The sequence below is a fragment of the Entelurus aequoreus genome, linkage group LG07, assembly GCF_033978785.1.
Source record: "Entelurus aequoreus isolate RoL-2023_Sb linkage group LG07, RoL_Eaeq_v1.1, whole genome shotgun sequence".
NCBI lineage: Eukaryota > Metazoa > Chordata > Actinopteri > Syngnathiformes > Syngnathidae > Entelurus > Entelurus aequoreus.
The window spans coordinates 4,559,832-4,583,017 of record NC_084737.1 but is presented as its reverse complement, the minus strand read 5'-3'; the positions used below and the strand labels follow the sequence as shown (position 1 = coordinate 4,583,017).

Sequence of the window (23,186 nt, the reverse complement as noted above, 5' to 3'; positions counted from 1 at the left end):
GTAATCTACTAATAAAATAGAATATGTACTGTACTGTGTAATCTACTAATAAAATAGAATATGTACTGTACTGTGCAATCTACTAATAAAAGTTTCAATCAATCCTACACAAGCAAGCTAGCGCGCGAGTTAGCACCAATGCTAACATGAACGCTGCTCCCTATTTTCATGGACGTCTTTCCCCGTCACAAACGTCATAGCCCAATCTAAACTTGTACAAACGCCTTACTGTCGGACTAGTGATGAACACAAACATTTTAATTGTACACGTTCAACTTACAGGCTCTCTGAGAAACAGTGATAGATGTGGGGTTCCATACCGGAAGTGGACTTGCGTGACGTCATTTACAAACCGGAAGTGTTTGTACACTTACCAACTTTTTAAATATATATATATATATATATATATATATATATATATATATATATATATATATATATATATATATATATATATATATATATATACAGATTGATAGATGGATACATAGATAGATAGAGATATATATAGATATATATATATATATATATATATATATATATATATAGATAGATAGAGATATATATAGAGATAGATATAGAGATATCTATATTTGTGAAGTGAATTGTGAATTATATTTATATAGCGCTTTTCTCTAGTGACTCAAAGCGCTTTACATAGTGAAAGCCAATATGTAGGTTACATTTAAAGCAGTGTGGGTGGCACTGGAAGCAGGTGGGTAAAGTGTCTTGCCCAAGGACACAACGGCAGTGAATCGGATGGCATAAGCGATATCGAACCTGCAACCCTCAAGTTGCTGGCACGGCCGCCCTACCAACCGAGCCATTGTCAGCTGTTTATTTACCATTTGGATAAATCTCTTTACAATGTTTGCGTACTTCCAGTATGACAGTATGAGCCATGTAAAAACATGGTCAGAGTGCAGAAGCGTTACTACCGTGACGTGCAATTTACACAAATTCATGAAGATTTTTAATATTAGTTGTCTTCTAATGTACACAAATATAGATATATAGATAGATACATACATAGATATAGAGAAGACAGACAGACAGACATATAGCAAAATGAGCAATATATAGACATTTCAAAATACCACACATACACGCACACACACACACATACATACACACACACACACACAAATACACACACACACGCACGCACACACACACACACACACACACACACACACACATGCTGCAAGATGGCGCAGATGGCGCCCTGGGGAGGGAGCGCATATTTCACCACCATTTGCCCCAAGTGACCAATATTAATTTGAAGGCTTTAACAGTCCCCCCTTTCTTAAACTTACCTTTGACTTCATGTAGTGACATCACACACACATTCCTTCATGTAGTGACATCACACACACATTCCTTCATGTAGTGACATCACACACACATTCCTTCATGTAGTGACATCACACACACATTCCTTCATGTAGTGACATCACACACATTCCTTCATGTAGTGACATCACACACACATTCCTTCATGTAGTGACATCACACACACATTCCTTCATGTAGTGACATCACACACACATTCCTTCATGTAGTGACATCGCACACACATTCCTTCATGTAGTGACATCACACACACACATTCCTTCATGTAGTGACATCACACACACACACATTCCTTCATGTAGTGACATCACACACACACACATTCCTTTATGTAGTGACATCACACACACATTCCTTCATGTAGTGACATCACACACACACACATTCCTTCAAGTAGTGACATCACACACACATTCCTTCATGTAGTGACATCACACACACATTCCTTCATGTAGTGACATCACACACACACACATTCCTTCATGTAGTGACATCACACACACACACATTCCTTCATGTAGTGACATCACACACACATTCCTTCATGTAGTGACATCACACACACATTCCTTCATGTAGTGACATCACACACACACACATTCCTTCATGTAGTGACATCACACACACACACATTCCTTCATGTAGTGACATCACACACACACACACACATTCCTTCATGTAGTGACATCACACACACACTCACACATTCCTTCACGTAGTGACATCACACACACACACACACACACACACACACACACACACACACACACACACATTCCTTCACGTAGTGACATCACACACACACACACACACACACACACACACACACACACACACACACACACACACACACACATTCCTTCATGTAGTGACATCACACACACACACATTCCTTCATGTAGTGACATCACACACACATTCCTTCATGTAGTGACATCACACACACACACACACACACACACACACACACACACACACACACACACACACACACACACACACACACACACACACACACACACACACACACACACACACACACACACACACACACACACACACACACACACACACACACATTCCTTCATGTAGTGACATCACACACACATGACGTGGCAGTTTAGACTTCCCGTGTTTGATGGCGGATGGCGCTAAGTCATGTGAACGTCTGAGGGCCAACTCTTTAAAAGGAGCTGTTTCCGAGGGCCGGCGTTATCAGGAGCAGGTGTCAGGGATGCATTCCTCACATACTCCTGGAGGATATAAAAGAGCACAGCGCGGTCTTTCGGGCTCCAGCATCCACAAGTTCTCAGCAAAGGAACCCCCAGAAAGACCAGAAGTACCAGAAGTAGGAAGAGATGGCTATTTTCTCTTTTCTGGTGACGTGCAGCTTCCTGGTCATCTTCAACCTTCAGCTGCACGACGCCTTACCTGTCAGCAGCAGCTTGACCTCCGCTCACCTGGACAGCTTCAAGGTAGGCCTGGAAACTTCTTACGCTCATCGCCGGTGTGCTCACGTACCTTCTCACAGGTGCTCACGTACCTTCTCACAGGTGCTCACGTACCTTCTCACAGGTGCTCATGTACCTTCTCACTGGTGCTCATGTACCTCCTCACAGGTGCTCATGTACCTTCTCACAGGTGCTCACGTACCTTCTCACAGGTGCTCATGTACCTCCTCACAGGTGCTCATGTACCTTCTCACAGGTGCTCATGTACCTTCTCACTGGTGCTCACGTACCTTCTCACAGGTGCTCATGTACCTCCTCACAGGTGCTCATGTACCTTCTCACAGGTGCCCACGTACCTTCTCACAGGTGCTCACGTACCTTCTCACAGGTGCTCATGTACCTCCTCACAGGTGCTCACGTACCTTCTCACAGGTGCTCATGTACCTTCTCACAGGTGCTCACGTACCTCCTCACAGGTGCTCACGTACCTTCTCACAGGTGCTCACGTACCTTCTCACAGGTGCTCATGTACCTCCTCACAGGTGCTCATGTACCTCCTCACAGGTGCTCACGTACCTTCTCACAGGTGCTCACGTACCTTCTCACAGGTGCTCACGTACCTCCTCACAGGTGCTCACGTACCTTCTCACAGGTGCTCACGTACCTTCTCACAGGTGCTCATGTACCTCCTCACAGGTGCTCATGTACCTCCTCACAGGTGCTCACGTACCTTCTCACAGGTGCTCACGTACCTTCTCACAGGTGCTCACGTACCTTCTCACAGGTGCTCATGTACCTCCTCACAGGTGCTCACGTACCTCCTCACAGGTGCTCACGTACCTCCTCACAGGTGCTCACGTACCTTCTCACAGGTGCCCACGTACCTTCTCACAGGTGCTCACGTACCTTCTCACAGGTGCTCATGTACCTCCTCACAGGTGCTCACGTACCTTCTCACAGGTGCTCATGTACCTTCTCACAGGTGCTCACGTACCTCCTCACAGGTGCTCACGTACCTTCTCACAGGTGCTCACGTACCTTCTCACAGGTGCTCATGTACCTCCTCACAGGTGCTCATGTACCTTCTCACAGGTGCTCACGTACCTCCTCACAGGTGCTCACGTACCTTCTCACAGGTGCTCACGTACCTTCTCACAGGTGCTCACGTACCTTCTCACAGGTGCTCACGTACCTTCTCACAGGTGCTCACGTACCTTCTCACAGGTGCTCACGTACCTCCTCACAGGTGCTCCTTGGCGGACTGGAGGAGGCCCTTGCAGAGCGGAGGGACCACCTAAACATGGACGCCCGTGCACGGCAGCCAGAGGACGCCGCCGTGGATGAGGCATCAATCCGGGAGTTCCTCTCCACCAAAAACCTGAAGAGCGTCCACAACAACAACAACTCCAAGAAATCTTCCGCTTGTTTTGGTCGCCGTATGGACCGGATTGGTTCCATGAGCTCACTGGGCTGCAACAATGTCGGCAAATAAAGTAAGTCCAGACAACACTTCCAGATGTTCACCATCAGTGTGTTCTCTTCCAGATGTTCACCATCAGTGTGTTCTCTTGCAGATGTTCACCATCAGTGTGTTCTCTTGCAGATGTTCACCATCAGTGTGTTCTCTTCCAGATGTTCACCATCAGTGTGTTCTCTTCCAGATGTTCACCATCAGTGTGTTCTCTTCCAGATGTTCACCATCAGTGTGTTCTCTTGCAGATGTTCACCATCAGTGTGTTCTCTTCCAGATGTTCACCATCAGTGTGTTCTCTTGCAGATGTTCACCATCAGTGTGTTCTCTTCCAGATGTTCACCATCAGTGTGTTCTCTTGCAGATGTTCACCATCAGTGTGTTCTCTTCCAGATGTTCACCATCAGTGTGTTCTCTTGCAGACTCCAAATCCACATGAAGTCTTACCACCCGTGACCCCGTGGAACTGCAACGTCTCTACCAAAAGATTCTTTCTATGTATTGTATATTTATTATTATTTCCTGATATTTATTCATCATTGTTTTGTGCCTTATAAATCTATTTATTTCAACATGTGCAACATCATGTTTGCTTTGTGCCCTGAATATTTTAATAAATGCAAAAAAAAAAACAACCAATAATTGTTTTGTGAAACCCTCAAAAGTTTATTTATTTTATTTATTGAATTAATGATTTCACTTTGTAGAAATAATAAAATAAATGTAACATGAATTGTTGAAATAAAAGGTGTCCAATGTATTTATTTAATGACAAATAAAATGTATTTATTTCAACATGTGCAACATCATGTTTGCTTTGTGCCATTAGTATTTAAATAAATGTTTACAACTGCACAAAAAACAAGAATTCATTTGTGAGAACCGCAAAGGTTTATTTTATTAATTCTTATGTCACTTTTAGAAATAATAATAATAAATTATTTGTTGATGACGTATAAAATATATATATTTCAACATGCTCTGGATATTTTTAATGAATGTTTACAATTGCAGAAAAAAACAATAATTATTTTGAGACCCTAAAATGATTATTTATTTTTATTTATTTAACTAGTTATTATGTCACTTTGTTGAATTGATAAAAAAATCAATTATTGAAATAAAACATTATCAATGTATTTATTAATGATGTATAAAATATATTTATTTCAACATGTACAACATCGTGCTTGCTTATGCCCAGAATATTTTAATAAATGTTTGCAATTGCAGAAAAACATTTGTCACTAAATTATGCCAAACCAAGAGACACTCAAATGTTTCTTTATTTAATTATATAACTTCTATGTCACTTTGTAGAAATGATTAACAAAGTAACATGAATTATTTAAAAAGAAAATGTCCAAGTGTAATCTTTAATGACGTGCAAACAAGTTGAGTTGGTTCTGTGACGCACTTTCTCCTTTTTCTATTGTGGATCACGGATTTGTATTGTGAAGCACCTGGGATACTATAACTTCTTGAAAATGAGGGTCAACAACGTGAAATGGACATTCACACTGACTTTTATCTCCACGACAATACATCGGTGAAGCACTTTAGCTACGGAGCTAACGTGATAGCATCATGCTTAAATGCAGATAGAAACAGAAGAAATAAGCCCCTGACTGGAAGGATAGACAGCAGATCAACTATACTATTAAACCCTGGACATGTAACTACACGGTTAATGCTGTCCAGCCTGGCGTGAAGAATACATCAAAATCCTCAGGAAGGGTTAAAAAATACAAAAGTGCCGCAAACAAGCGTCTTTTCATGTCTTTCTCGCCATCTCCGGGTCTAAGTTGGATGTCAAAGTTGACCGACTTGTCGGTTTATGTCCACAACCTTCTACTATCCAGGTGAGAGGCGGGATTTATCATCTAGAATGAACTTTCACCAACTCAGAGGGGATGCAGCGCCTCAACATGTCAATATAATGGTGGGGCTGCTAAAAGTAGTTCCTCTGTGTTAGCGCCTATAATAACAATATCACTAATACTTGTTAATATTCAGGTCACAACATGTAAATGGAGTATTGTTGTCGCTTTTTGGACATTTTTTAAGAGGAGATTTTTGGCGGAATGATAACCCCCATTAGCTAAATTGTTAGCCACCTCCTTTTTGCCATATTTTACTAATTAGAATGCATTAAAAAAAACATGTGTTCTTGTCTTATATCGGATTGTGAATGATAGGCAAAATTCCAGTAAATTGCACTTCCTTTTTTAAAGCTTTCAAATATTACGTATGGAGTTTAGATATTAGATTTTAAAAAAAGTGGCATTACAAAAAAAAAACCTTGCAGTGACACTGAAATAAGTGTTACATTAAAAATAACATCTGATAAATTAAAAAAAAATTGATATTTTTGGTGGATATTTTTTGAACTCACGCCATGTTTTTCAGGGCCAATTTTTTGGGGACCTCGCAGTTCCGTTAGGATCCAGAGGGTACGATTGGATTATAAAAGCATCATTTATAGGTCGATGTACAGTATTTGCTGCTCAAATTCAGTCATAGGTGATTTATTAGGAATATTTATGCTCACATTCTCCTCACATTTGAGGAAGAAGTCACAAATTCGAGATTAAGATTCTCTTCCTGCCTCAAACATTCATACTCGGGTGTAGTGGCAGCGAGGTGGTTGAAGTGTCTTGCCCAAGGGCCATCCATTTTCTACCGCTTGTCCCTCTCGGGGTCACGGGGTTGCTGGAGCCTATCTCAGTATGTATTTAATATTTGTTTACTTACTATGGTATATTACTTGTTTATTATTGAAAGTTCTGTTACAGAGAACAAGGAAATGGGACAACATTTTGCTACGGTATGAAAAGGGGTAGGATTAAATAAGCTCTGCTTCTTCCTACTCCTTTTCAAACGTTCTGTGATGAAGCAACTGGAAACATGTGACACATTCCATTGCATCGTATGCATGTTCCAAATAAACTCAACTGAATGGCTTCAGTCCTGCAGGCTTCAAGTTCACCTCACTCTCTCAGCTTCCGTCGGCTCCAACGTCTCACTCTTCCTTCGCGCTGGCTTCTGTAAACAACACTTCATCCTCACTACATTCAGCTTCAAAAAGATGAGGTTGTGACTCCTCATTTAGTCCAACAATAGTCGTCTTTGTTGTTTGTTACAGTCTGCCATGATGACATTACAACACACGCATGCGGAAACAGGACACTAAAACTAATGAATGTTTTTGTTGACTAAAAGAGCGACGGCTGCCAAGAAGAAGTGTGCTGCTTGCCAACAACCTGCTTATGAATACATGTACTGTTGTGTTGGCTTGCCATTGTGCAACGCAGCCTTCTAATTACAGCAGGTGTGTCCAAATATGTGGTTTAGGAGTGCCTAGGGTTGAACGCTATACCGCTACTAATAAAGTACTATTTCATTAAAAACAGTACTATGCTCCTTCTGGAAAATAATGTCAGGCAATGCACACGCACGGAGTACTTTCAAGCAGAAACAGTGTAGAGATAGAAAAGGAAGAATGGATGCATTTGGACTTAAAAACTAAGAACAAAGTTGAAGTTCTAAACACTGAAGGGGCAGATCTGCAAGAGGGGCTTAGGTCTGGCTCTTGTTAGCCGTTTGCTAGCTAGCTGCTAGTGTTTTAGCTACTTATATCCTCGCCTCCATGGATGAATCCAACCTCAATAAGCGACCTGGCCGTGCTCATATTAGATTGAAATATCTTGGGTCATGACAGGTGCCAATTTGTGAATTATATTTATATAGCACTTTTCTCTAGTGACTCAAAGCGCTTTACGTAGTGAAATGTACATTTTCTGCTGGATCTACTCTCTATTCTGGTACATATACTGTAATATTGTACATGGTCATTGTTATATATTGTATATATCATAAACATATAATATAATATATCAGTATATGTTGATATATTATGTAAATATTATGTATATATGTTATATTTTATATTGCTTTTAGTCTGTTTTATAACTGCATTGTCCTTTCCATCCTTTGTAAGTGAGCTACTGTGTGGAACAATTTACCTTGTGGATCATTAAAGTTAGTCTAAGTCTAAGTCTAAGAAAGTCAATATCTAAGTGACATTTTTAAAGCAGAGTGTGTGGCACTGGGAGCAGGTGGGTAAAGTGTCTTGCCCAAGGACACAACGGCAGTGACTAGGTTGGCAGAAGCGGGGATCGAACCTGGAACCCTCAAGTTGCTGGCACGGCCGCTCTACCAACCGAGCTATAGCGCCCCTATTTGTTGTCACCTTGTGGACAAAATAAGAAACTCAGGCCAGTGACCGTGTTGTGTACTTTCCTGAGCACAAGATTTATTTGTATGACCCAATCCAAACAACCTTTCCTAGTCATGGTACAGAAAATACAAATTCAACCAAAAGTCAACAAACATGGTCCCACAACCTGTATATATATATATATATATATATATATATATATATATATATATATATATATATATATATATATATATATATATATATATATATATATATATTTCTATATATATATATTTCTATATATATATATTTTTTTTTTTTGTCTGATTTGTTTGTTTATAAACCCATGAAATATGTCCCTGGACACATGAGGACTTTGAATATGACCAATGTATGATCCTGTAACTACTTGGTATCACATCCATACCTAAATGTGTGGTATCATCCAAAACTAATGTCAAGTATCAAAGAGAAGAACAAGTGATTATTACATTTTAACTAGGGATGTCCGATAATGGCTTTTTGCCGATATCCGATATTCCGATATTGTCCAACTCTTTAGTTACCGATACCGATATCAACCGATGCCGATATCAACCGATACCGATATCAACCGATATATGCAGTCGTGGAATTAACACATTATTATGCCTAATTTGGACAACCAGGTATGGTGAAGATAAGGTACTTTTTAAAAAAAATTAATAAAATAAGATAACTAAATTAAAAACATTTTCTTGAATAAAAAAGAAAGTAAAACAATATAAAAACAGTTACATAGAAACTAGTAATTAATGAAAATGAGTAAAATTAACAGTTAATATTAGTGGAGCAGCAGCACGCACAATCATGTGTGCTTACGGACTGTATTCCTTGCAGACTGTATTGATATATATTGATATATAATGTAGGAACCACAATATTGATAACAGAAAGAAATGGGGGGAGGGAGGTTTTTTGGGTTGGTGCACTAATTGTAAGTGTATCTTGTGTTTTTTATGTTGATTTAATAAAAAAAAACAAAAAACAAAAACGATACAGATAATAAAAAAAACGATACCGATAATTTCCGATATTACATTTTAACGCATTTATTTAGGACATCCCTAATTTTCACAGAAGTGTAGATAGAACATGTTAAAAGAGAAAATAAGCATCCATCCATTTTATACCGCTTGTCCCTTTCGGGTTTGCGGGGGGTGCTGGAGCCTATCTCAGCTGCATTCGGGCGGAAGGCGGGGTACACCCTGGACAAGTCGCCACCTCATCGCAGAAAATAAATGCAAAATAAGCAGATATTAACAGTAAATGAACAAGTAGATTAAAAATCCATTTTATACCGCTTGTCCCTCATAATGTGTACAAAAACACCTGAACAGTTTTTTCCCCTCGGCCATCAGGCACATGAACAATAACTCCTAACAGCAGCTCCTTCAATTCCTTCTAAGTCTACACCAAGATGTGATAGCTCAGTTTCAGCTTTTTATTACCAAATATGTCTTATATGTTTTATGTGGCACCAAGAAAAATACCTAGTTTGTGAACCCGTTCTCAAACAATGGCAATAAAAGTGTTCTGATTGTGATTGTGAAAATAATGACACAATATGTTAGTGCACACGTCAGCAGACTAATTAGGTAAAAGTATGGCAACACATTGAGTTATAGCTGAGAGGATTAGTGGCAGCAGACTTGTGTGCTGCAGACAAAAGCTTCCTCCGCGTTGCAGTCCACCACCGACCAGACGCCTTCAACACAAAACAAAGAAGCATTACCTTCCATTTCAAGTCAACTGTGTTGCCTGACTGGCGTCCTACCACTGTCAGCGGTGAGGAAGCCGCAGCCGTCCTCCAGGAGGGTCACGCCAGCTTCAAAGTTGTCAAACTGGAAGTCGGTGCCATCAGTCCATAGAAAGTTTCCGTCCTGGAAGACAAAGTCACGCTCGCTCCTGAAGGCAACATCTTTTTCTTCAAACATTATCAGCATCAAACATATTGTGATGGAGGACTATGGAAGGCATCTTTGGTGAGTCACAATTAGGGTGGCACAATTCCGGGAATACTCAAAGTTGGAAACTTTCCACAGGAAATGAATGGGAATAAACATTGAATGCAACATGCTAGGTCTTGCAGCATGATTATTAGCTAAAACAATCTGATTTCATGCAAATTCAGTAGAATTTAACCCTGCACTGTGCATTCCTCCATCACATGTGCAGTGCATTCCTCCATCACATGCAGATAATTCCCAACATGCTACACACTACAACAGAGCTATTGAGGCCACACTAGTATTTGACTTCATCCAGTCAGGTAAGTGTTGATGGGGTAAATATATTTGATCTATGGCAGGGGTCACCAACCTTTTTGAAAGCAAGAGCTACTTCTTGGGTAGTGATTAATGCGAAGGGCTACCAGTTTGATACACACTTCAATAAATGGCCAGAAATAGCCAATTTGCTCAATTTACCTTTAACTCTATGTTATTATTAATAATTAATGATATTTACACTTAATTGAACGGTTTAAAAGAGGAGAAAACACGAACAAAATGACAATTACATTTTGAAACATAGTTTATCTTCAATTTCAACTCTTTAAAATTCAAAATTCAACCGAAAAAAAGAAGAGAAAAACTTAAAAAAAGAATTTATGGAACATCATTAGTAATTTTTCCTGATTAAGATAATTTTAGAATTTTGATTAAATAGGTTAAAATCCAATCTACACTTTGTTAGAATATATAACAAATTGGACCAAGCTATATTTCTAACAAAGACAAATCATTATTTCTTCTAGATTTTCCAGAACAAAAATTTTAAAAGAAATTCAAAAAACTTTGAAATAAGATTTAAACTTGATTCTACAGATTTTCTAGATTTGCCAGAATAATTTTTTTGAATTTTAATCATAATAAATTTGAAGAAATGTTTCACAAATATTCTTCGTCGAAAAAACAGAAGCTAAAATGAAGAATTAAATTAAAATGTATTTATTATTCTTTACAATAAAAAAATAAATTTACTTGAACATTGATTTAAATTGTCAGGAAAGAAGAGGAAGGCATTTAAAAGGTAAAAAGGTATATGTGTTTAAAAATCCTAAAATCATTTTTAAGGTTGTATTTTTTCTCTAAAATTGTCTTTCTGAAAGTTATAAGAAGCAAAGTAAAACACATAATGCATTTTTTTAAACAAGTGAAGACCAAGTCTTTAAAATATTTTCTTGGATTTTCAAATTCTATTTGAGTTTTGTCTCTCTTAGAATTAAAAATGTCGGGCAAAGCGAGACCAGCTTGCTAGTAAATAAATACAATTTAAAAAATAGAGGCAGCTCACTGGTAAGTGCTGCTATTTGAGCTATTTTTAGAACAGGCCAGCGGGCTACTCATCTGGTCCTTACGGGCTACCTGGTGCCCGCGGGCACCGCGTTGGGGACCCCTGATCTATGGTATTTAAGTGTAATAGAGGTGTAATTGCTTGTTACTGTATGACTGTAGACTACTCCAGCAGACTAGCTGTTCCTGTACTTGTTCAATGATTTTGGGGCCAATATCTCTAGCTAGCTAGCTTTATGTACCACCACAGTCTCATAATGAACCCAAAATATTTCTCCGTTAGCCGTGATGCTCATTTTCTCTATGTTAAATCCCATTCATTTATGCTAACAACGTTAGCAATCCGAATGTACCTTTTTTGTGATGTGTAAAGTTCAACTAAATGAAAAGGTGTAGTTTCCTCCGCCTTCTGTTCTGCTAGCCATTCTGTTGTCATACAAGAATGTAGCTTATAGTTTGATTTAGCATGTTCATTTATTCATCTAGCCTATTTCTATTCATTTGTCCATCAGTCAAATATTGTTAAAGACTACTCCAATTGTTTAGCTGACTATTTATATCTGTGTGTGGCATTGCATTAGTCTTTTACAAGAATAAATCAATACAAAGAGAATAATGCCACGTACACCATCTGATGTGTGGAGACATTTCACCCCAACCAATGTAGGCAGAAAGGCGGTGTACATTAGCAAATAGTGTGCAAAGAGCTACGTCAGGTATGCCACAAAGATGCAGCAGCATATACACTAGTGGCCAATAATATATCATTATTGGAATTCCCCATTCATTCATAAATATTTATATATATTCCCATTCATTCATATATATTCCCATACATTCATATATATTCCCATACATTCCCATTCATTCATAAATATTCCCATATATTCCCATTCATTCATAAATATTCATATATTTCCATTCATTCATAAATATTCATATATATTCCCATTCATTCATAAATATTCATATATATTTCCATTCATTCATAAATATTCATATATATTCCCATTCATTCATAAATATTCATATATATTCCCATTCATTCATAAATATTCCCATATATTCCCATTGACGCTGTCCAACTTTCAATAATCAAAAAATGGTCAATATTTCCAAACTTCCCGAGCTTAACTTCCCGTGGTAAATTTCCGGAAAGTTTCCGGAAATTTACTGGAAACTTTCCAGCCCTTTGCAACCCTAGTCCCATTATGCTTATCCAGCTCCATGTTTCAAGTCCCGAGGTGCTTACCTCCAAGGTGTCATGGAATCCAATGAAGGCTCCATCTTCACCCGCCGCCTGGACCAGTTGATCCACAAGCACATTTACCAGACTTCTGCTGACTGAGGCCAAGTTCCCCAGAGCCTCGTTGCAGCATTTCTAAGACAAAGTCAACAAATACATTTCATTCATGTACATCCACCACAAAGTTGGAGCAAAGTGTTTAAGGTCAATATGACCTGCTCATAATATACAAAATACTGCAGCGCCTCTACTGGCAGCTGAGAGTATTGCAACTCACTGACTGTACGTACATTACCATAAAGGGTTAGGGTTAGGGTCTACAACTACTGTGTGAAATGTTCTGGTACCTCTGCGTCTACAACTACTGTGTGGAATGTTCTGGTACCTCTGCGTCTACAACTACTGTGTGGAATGTTCTGGTACCTCTGCGTCTACAACTACTGTGTGGAATGTTCTGGTACCTCTGCGTCTACAACTACTGTGTGGAATGTTCTGGTACCTCTGCGTCTACAACTACTGTGTGGAATGTTCTGGTACCTCTGCGTCTACAACTACCGTGTGGAATGTTCTGGTACCTCTTCGTCTACAACTACTGTGTGGAATGTTCTGGTACCTCTGCGTCTACAACTACTGTGTGGAATGTTCTGGTACCTCTGCGTCTACAACTACCGTGTGGAATGTTCTGGTACCTCTGCGTCTACAACTACCGTGTGGAATGTTCTGGTACCTCTGCGTCTACAACTACTGTGTGGAATGTTCTGGTACCTCTGCGTCTACAACTACCGTGTGGAATGTTCTGGTACCTCTGCGTCTACAAGTACCGTGTGGAATGTTCTGGTACCTCTGCGTCTACAACTACTGTGTGGAATGTTCTGGTACCTCTGCGTCTACAACTACTGTGTGGAATGTTCTGGTACCTCTGCGTCTACAACTACTGTGTGGAATGTTCTGGTACCTCTGCGTCTACAACTACTGTGTGGAATGTTCTGGTACCTCTGCGTCTACAAAGTTCTTGGGTTCAGTTTGTACGATGTAACAGCGATCATTCAATCGAGTCCAGCCATCAGGACAGCAATTAACTGCAAGACAAGAGTGAGTTCAGCTGGAAGAAGACGGGTGTTGCTAGAATAAGTCAGTGAATGGCAGCTGCCTACCTTTTGGACTGCCATCAGACGCCTGCAAAGAAGAAGTTAGTAGTTAGTTGAGATCAGACATGGAGAATATGAGCAGACTCACAGCTCCAGCCAACAGTCCACAGAGGAGCAGCAACACCCGCAGAGCAGAGGCCATCACAAGGTAAAGGTGTGTCTTCTTACCTTGGCACGGGTGATGTGTCTTCCTTTTATACGGTTGGCTCTGCTGGAATGTGGACCAGTGTGAAAAAGCCCAGAGCACCAGGAAATGTCTATCAAATAAAGTTCTTTGTCATTTAATCCTCTTGTCTTCACCACCTCAGGTCATTCCGCTTCATGGGTGTGGCGTCAGTTAGGATTCCACTGTAATGCTGAACTCTTTTAGGCACCACTTATCACCTTTAATATCCTGTCATTGGCATCTAAGGCCTGAGAATGTCTTCAATAATCATCAGTAGTTTTCATTTGGACGATGAAAGGTCTTTCAAAATAAATGCTGAAACCTCCGCCTCGCTTTTAACTCTTTCCATTTTGAAGGCCACTACTAATAAAAGGCCACTACTAATAAAAGGCCAATACTAATAAAAGGCCACTACTAATACAAGCTATCTGGCAGGTTCTGGTTGCACTTGGTACTGTCCAAAGCACGGCCCGCCAGCCTCTACAACCACAGACGACAACAAAGCATCCATCTTAAATACCACATGCTACATGCTACATGCTACATACTTGCTAACAACTTCTGGACAAAGTCAGCAAATCAGATCAATATATAAATATATATACTTATATACTTATAGTCGAGCTTCCTGTGGTTTATCCGTTATACAGTACTCAATAGAGCAGAATATATGTTAGGTCAGGAAAAACACAAGAGGCTATATCATCCCTACAAGCCTGTTTCGCAGGTTTCCTTGCTCATATAAATAGAACCCTAACCCTAACCCTAACCCTAACCCATATGAAATCCCAGGGCCAAAGAAATGATGGTGTGACTCTGCAGGACTTGTGATATGTTATTTATCTTCAATTCTGAATGTTGTGTCTCCAAATAGCCTGCAATAAAAGGAGAAAACATCATTTCTGTTTTATTGTAGCGACTTACTCCTTTTAATTGCCAGTCTTGAATAAACAAACGACTTGCACAATACCACACAAAAACCAGTTCCCACCAAACATGTTTCATTTAAAAACAAACTCAATTATCTAGTTATGTCACACCACAGGTGTCTCAAGGGCCATTGTGTCACACCACAGGTGTCTCAAGGGCCATTGTGTCACACCACAGGTGTCTCAAGGGCCATTGTGTCACACCACAGGTGTCTCAAGGGCCATTGTGTCACACCACAGGTGTCTCAAGGGCCATTGTGTCACACCACAGGTGTCTCAAGGGCCATCATGTCACACCACAGGTGTCTCAAGGGCCATTGTGTCACACCACGGGTGTCTCAAGGGCCATTGTGTCACACCACAGGTGTCTCAAGGGCCATTGTGTCACACCATAGGTGTCTCAAGGGCCATTGTGTCACACCACAGGTGTCTCAAGGGCCATTGTGTCACACCACAGGTGTCTCAAGGGCCATTGTGTCACACCACAGGTGTCTCAAGGGCCATTGTGTCACACCACAGGTGTCTCAAGGGCCATTGTGTCGCACCACAGGTGTCTCAAGGGCCATCATGTCACACCACAGGTGTCTCAAGGGCCATTGTGTCACACCACAGGTGTCTCAAGGGCCATCATGTCACACCACAGGTGTCTCAAGGGCCATTGTGTCACACCACAGGTGTCTCAAGGGCCATTGTGTCACACCACAGGTGTCTCAAGGGCCATTGTGTCACACCACAGGTGTCTCAAGGGCCATTGTGTCACACCACAGGTGTCTCAAGGGCCATTGTGTCACACCACAGGTGTCTCAAGGGCCATTGTGTCACACCACAGGTGTCTCAAGGGCCATTGTGTCACACCACAGGTGTCTCTAGGGCCATTTGCAGCCCCCAGCTTAACGTTCTCAAAACACTTTAACAAAAAGAAACACAAAAAAAGTGTCATAAAATAGCAAACAGGTGCGATGTAACGAGGAAAAAGTTTCAATGTCGACTCTAATAAGACAAATCAGTCATTGTTCCAAAAAATAATAATGAATCCAAATCAACGTTGTCATGATTTATTGACATATTCATGGCTCCAATGACTTCATATCAAATATTACACTTTCAAATCATTTTAGGGGGAAAATATTGCATATTTTGTGTGTTTGCCATAAAAACAACAAGATGCTCTATGACAACAAAAGAGCATAAAACAAACAAACAAGCACAACAACAAACATCACAAACTTATAAATCCCAAGTTGATCGACAGATTTAAGCGTTGAAAGTAATACAAAAAAAGACGATGAATTATCTTTAGCTCTTTTATGATTGACATCCTTTTGGTTTCCTGAGAACTTTGGTAGAGTTTTTTTTTTCTTTTTTTAAGCTGTCATTGCTCAAATCAAAATCATATTGTTATGAAATATTGACCTATTTAAAGGGGAGGGCACTTTTTTTTTAAATTTCATAAGAGCTGCTCTATTTTGTCTATAAAGCCCATAAAAAAACATCCAAACACCTCATTAAGGTTTATATACATGATGTAAGTATATATGTCATGTAGTAACATTCATAATAACATGTCATATATACATGATGTAAGTATATATGTCATGTAGTAACATTCATAATAACATGTCATATATACGTGATGTAAGTATATATGTCATGTAGTAACATTCATAATAACATGTCATATATACATGATGTAAGTATATATGTCATGTAGTAACATTCATAATAACATGTCATATATACATTATGTAAGTATATATGTCATGTAGTAACATTCATAATAACATGTAATATATACATGATGTAAGTATATATGTCATGTAGTAACATTCATAATAACATGTCATATATACATGATGTAAGTATATATGTCATGTAGTAACATTCATAATAACATGTCATATATACATTATGTAAGTATATATGTCATGTAGTAACATTCATAATAACATGTAATATATACATGATGTAAGTATATATGTCATGTAGTAACATTCATAATAACATGTCATATATACATGATGTAAGTATATATGTCATGTAGTAACATTCATAATAACATGTCATATATACATGATGTAAGTATATATGTCATGTAGTAACATTCATAATAACATGTAATATAGACATGATGTAAGTATATATGTCATGTAGTAACATTCATAATAACATGTAATATATACATGATGTAAGTATATATGTAGTATCTAGTAACATTCATAATAACATGTAATATATACATGATGTAAGGATATATGTCATGTAGTAACATTCATAATAACATGTCATATATACATGATGTAAGTATATATGTCATGTACTAACATTCATAATAACATGTAATATATACATGATGTAAGTATATATGTCATGTAGTAACATTCATAATAACATGTAATATATACATGATGTAAGTATATATGTCATGTAGTAACATTCATAATAACATGTAATATATACATGATGTAAGTATATATGTCATGTACTAACATTCATAATAACATGTAATATATACATGATGTAAGTATATATGTCATGTAGTAACATTCATAATAACATGTCATATATACATGATGTAAGTATATATGTCATGTAGTAACATTCATAATAACATGTAATATATACATGATGTAAGTATATATGTCATGTAGTAACATTCATAATAACATGTCATATATACATTATGTAAGTATATGTGTCATGTTGTAACATTCATAATAACATGTCACATATACATGATGTAAGTATATATGTCATGTAGTAACATTCACAATAACATGTCACATACATGACGTAAGTATATACGTCATGTAGTAACATTCACAATAACATGTCATATATACATGACGTAAGTATATACGTCATGTAGTAACATTCACAATAACATGCCATATATACATGACGTAAGTATATACGTCATGTAGTAACATTCACAATAACATGTCATATATACATGACGTAAGTATATACGTCATGTAGTAACATTCACAATAACATGTCATATATACATGACGTAAGTATATACGTCATGTAGTAACATTCACAATAACATATCATATATACATGATGTAAGTATATATGTCATGTAGTAACATTCACAATAACATGTAATATATACATGATGTAAGTATATACGTCATGTAGTAACATTCACAATAACATGTCATATATACATGATGTAAGTATATATGTCATGTAGTAACATTCATAATAACATGTCATATATACATGATGTAAGTATATATGTCATGTAGTAACATTCATAATAACATGTCATATATACATGATGTAAGTATACATGTCATGTAGTAACATTCATAATAACATGTAATATATACATGATGTAAGTATATATGTCATGTAGTAACATTCATAATAACATGTAATATATACATGATGTAAGTATATATGTCATGTAGTAACATTCATAATAACATGTAATATATACATAATGTAAGTATATACGTCATGTAGTAACATTCATAATAACGTGTAATATATACATGATGTAAGTATATACGTCATGTAGTAACATTCACAATAACATGTAATATATACATGACGTAAGTATATACGTCATGTAGTAACATTCACAATAACATGTCATATATACATGACGTAAGTATATATGTCATGTAGTAACATTCACAATAACATGTAATATATACATGATGTAAGTATATATGTCATGTAGTAACATTCACAATAACATGTAATATATACATGATGTAAGTATATACGTCATGTAGTAACATTCACAATAACATGTAATATATACATGATGTAAGTATATATGTCATGTAGTAACATTCACAATAACATGTAATATATACATGACGTAAGTATATACGTCATGTAGTAACATTCACAATAACATGTCATATATACATGACGTAAGTATATATGTCATGTAGTAACATTCACAATAACATGTCATATATACATGATGTAAGTATATATGTCATGTAGTAACATTCACAATAACATGTAATATATACATGACGTAAGTATATACGTCATGTAGTAACATTCACAATAACATGTCATATATACATGACGTAAGTATATACGTCATGTAGTAACATTCACAATAACATGTAATATATACATGATGTAAGTATATATGTCATGTAGTAACATTCACAATAACATGTAATATATACATGATGTAAGTATATACGTCATGTAGTAACATTCACAATAACATGTAATATATACATGATGTAAGTATATATGTCATGTAGTAACATTCACAATAACATGTAATATATACATGATGTAAGTATATACGTCATGTAGTAACATTCACAATAACATGTAATATATACATGATGTAAGTATATATGTCATGTAGTAACATTCACAATAACATGTCATATATACATGACGTAAGTATATACGTCATGTAGTAACATTCACAATAACATGTAATATATACATGACGTAAGTATATACGTCATGTAGTAACATTCACAATAACATGTCATATATACATGATGTAAGTATATACGTCATGTAGTAACATTCATAATAACATGTAATATATACATGATGTAAGTATATACGTCATGTAGTAACATTCATAATAACATGTCATATATACATGATGTAAGTATATACGTCATGTAGTAACATTCACAATAACATGTCATATATACATGATGTAAGTATATACGTCATGTAGTAACATTCACAATAACATGTCATATATACATGATGTAAGTATATATGTCATGTAGTAACATTCACAATAACATGTCATATATACATGATGTAAGTATATACGTCATGTAGTAACATTCACAATAACATGTCATATATACATGATGTAAGTATATATGTCATGTAGTAACATTCACAATAACATGTAATATATACATGATGTAAGTATATATGTCATGTAGTAACATTCACAATAACATGTAATATATACATGATGTAAGTATATACGTCATGTAGTAACATTCACAATAACATGTCATATATACATGACGTAAGTATATACGTCATGTAGTAACATTCACAATAACATGTCATATATACATGACGTAAGTATATACGTCATGTAGTAACATTCACAATAACATGTCATATATACATGACGTAAGTATATACGTCATGTAGTAACATTCATAATAACATGTAATATATACATGATGTAAGTATATATGTCATGTAGTAACATTCACAATAACATGTAATATATACATGATGTAAGTATATACGTCATGTAGTAACATTCACAATAACATGTCATATATACATGACGTAAGTATATACGTCATGTAGTAACATTCACAATAACATGTAATATATACATGACGTAAGTATATACGTCATGTAGTAACATTCACAATAACATGTCATATATACATGATGTAAGTATATACGTCATGTAGTAACATTCACAATAACATGTCATATATACATGATGTAAGTATATATGTCATGTAGTAACATTCATAATAACATGTCATATATACATGATGTAAGTATATACGTCATGTAGTAACATTCACAATAACATGTAATATATACATGATGTAAGTATATATGTCATGTAGTAACATTCACAATAACATGTAATATATACATGATGTAAGTATATATGTCATGTAGTAACATTCATAATAACATGTCATATATACATGATGTAAGTATATACGTCATGTAGTAACATTCACAATAACATGTCATATATACATGATGTAAGTATATATGTCATGTAGTAACATTCACAATAACATGTCATATATACATGATGTAAGTATATACGTCATGTAGTAACATTCACAATAACATGTAATATATACATGATGTAAGTATATATGTCATGTAGTAACATTCACAATAACATGTAATATATACATGATGTAAGTATATACGTCATGTAGTAACATTCATAATAACATGTCATATATACATGATGTAAGTATATATGTCATGTAGTAACATTCATAATAACATGTCATATATACATGATGTAAGTATATATGTAGTATCTAGTAATATTCATAATAACATGTCATATTTACGTAATTTGATCATTTTAAGCATGTGTGTGCATTAATTAAAAACAAAAATGTCAACATTATCACTGATTATTACTCACTGGAGACTGTATGAGAGCCAATAAACATAATAAAACATCACCTACTGTACAAGGTCTGCTGTCATTAGGATGCCGACTGATAGAATCTTATTATGTTCCTATTTAGATGAAGAATGTCTCATAATCCTGGCAAAGAAAAAAGGGGGGTGGAACCAAGCGTCTTTTCGTGTTGTCCTCGCCATTTCCGGGTCTAAATGGGCTGTCAAAGTGTACCAACTTGTCGGAATACGTCCTCATCCTTCTACTATACAGGTGTGAGACATTAATTATGATATAGGATAAAGTTCCAGGGATCAAGCTGATGCTAGTACAGCTGTTAGCTCCTTCTCATCACTAAAACTAGTTTGTCCGTGTTAGCGCTTGTACGCAACAATATTGTGTTAGCGCTTGTACGCAACAGTATTGTGTTAGCGCTTGTACGCAACAATATTGTGTTAGCGCTTGTACGCAACAATACTGTGTTAGCGCTTGTACGCAACGATACTGTGTTAGCGCTTGTACGCAACAATATTGTGTTAGCGCTTGTACGCAACGATACTGTGTTAGCGCTTGTACGCAACAATATTGTGTTAGCGCTTGTACGCAACAATACTGTGTTAGCGCTTGTACGCAACAATACTGTGTTAGCGCTTGTACGCAACAATATTGTGTTAGCGCTTGTACGCAATAATACTGTGTTAGCGCTTGTACGCAACAATACTGTGTTAACGCTTGTACGCAACAATATTGTGTTAGCGCTTGTATGCAACAATATTGTGTTAGCGCTTGTACCCAACAATACTGTGTTAGCGCTTGTACGCAATAATATTGTGTTAGCGCTTGTACGCAACGATACTGTGTTAGCGCTTGTACGCAACAATATTGTGTTAGCGCTTGTACGCAACAATACTGTGTTAGCGCTTGTACGCAACAATATTGTGTTAGCGCTTGTACGCAACAATATTGTGTTAGCGCTTGTACGCAACAATATTGTGTTAGCGCTTGTACGCAACAATATTGTGTTAGCGCTTGTACGCGACAATATTGTGTTAGCGCTTGTACGCAACAATATTGTGTTAGCGCTTGTACGCAACAATATTGTGTTAGCGCTTGTACGCAACAATATTGTGTTAGTGCTTGTACGCAACAATATTGTGTTAGCGCTTGTACGCAACAATATTGTGTTAGCGCTTGTACGCAACAATATTGTGTTAGCGCTTGTACGCAACAATATTGTGTTAGCGCTTGTACGCAACAATATTGCTAATGTTTGCTTCGTAGTCAACTTATGAAACATAAATGGAGTATTGTTGGTGCTTTTTCTTTCGAGGGATGAACAGTCAGAATAGAAGACCTCACATTGACTCTGTTACAAATATACTTATTAGAAGACATTTGAAAAAAAACTTAACCATATAATTATTGATTACGCTACTTGGTGCCAACTTAGATGTATGCTAGCTGTTCTCCTGCGCTAACATTAGCATGCAAATATTTTATGTTAGCATTTTAGCTCATTTAATGCTTTTTAACCTTTTCTTAGAAGCATGGATGTTCCACTGTACTAGTATTATTACAATGTGAAAAGATGAGCTGTAAATACTAATAGTAAGAAGAATTGTTGGAGCCAGTTGGAGCCTATCTATATTATTTATGTATTAAGTGTTTGACAATGAAATCAAATAATGTCAAGAATGATGTTAATGAATTATTGGATGTTTTAGATTTCATTGTGATTGACTGATTGTTTTCAGCTGCTCACAATCCTACTGGTGAG

At 36.9% G+C, this 23,186-nt stretch overlaps 2 protein-coding genes and 1 long non-coding RNA gene across 6 annotated transcripts in view; 1 reads left to right on the top strand and 2 right to left on the bottom strand.

Annotated features, from left to right (window-relative positions):
* Nucleotides 1–361, bottom strand: part of LOC133653306 (uncharacterized) — a 50,565-nt gene extending 50,204 nt beyond the window's left edge. For all 4 annotated transcript variants that reach the window (XR_009826698.1, XR_009826697.1, XR_009826699.1 and 1 more), the window contains exon 1: nt 281–361. This is a non-coding gene — a long non-coding RNA (uncharacterized LOC133653306). The remainder of the gene's footprint in view (nt 1–280) is intronic.
* A 2,332-nt stretch (nt 362–2,693) lies between these two features.
* On the top strand, nt 2,694–4,873 carry LOC133652913 (brain natriuretic peptide-like). Its single transcript, XM_062051857.1, has 3 exons — nt 2,694–2,828; nt 4,051–4,297; nt 4,698–4,873. The coding sequence occupies exons 1-2, from the start codon at nt 2,712–2,714 to the stop codon at nt 4,294–4,296; spliced, it is 363 nt and encodes a 120-aa protein (XP_061907841.1). The 5' UTR covers nt 2,694–2,711; the 3' UTR covers nt 4,297; nt 4,698–4,873.
* A 4,778-nt stretch (nt 4,874–9,651) lies between these two features.
* LOC133653302 (snaclec 3-like) lies at nt 9,652–14,858 on the bottom strand. The gene is made up of 6 exons (XM_062052447.1): nt 14,315–14,858; nt 14,233–14,254; nt 14,072–14,157; nt 13,085–13,213; nt 10,314–10,419; nt 9,652–10,244 (listed from the first exon to the last, which is right to left on the bottom strand). The coding sequence occupies exons 1-6, from the start codon at nt 14,366–14,368 to the stop codon at nt 10,174–10,176; spliced, it is 468 nt and encodes a 155-aa protein (XP_061908431.1). The 5' UTR covers nt 14,369–14,858; the 3' UTR covers nt 9,652–10,173.
* Between the last annotated feature and the right edge of the window lie 8,328 nt (nt 14,859–23,186).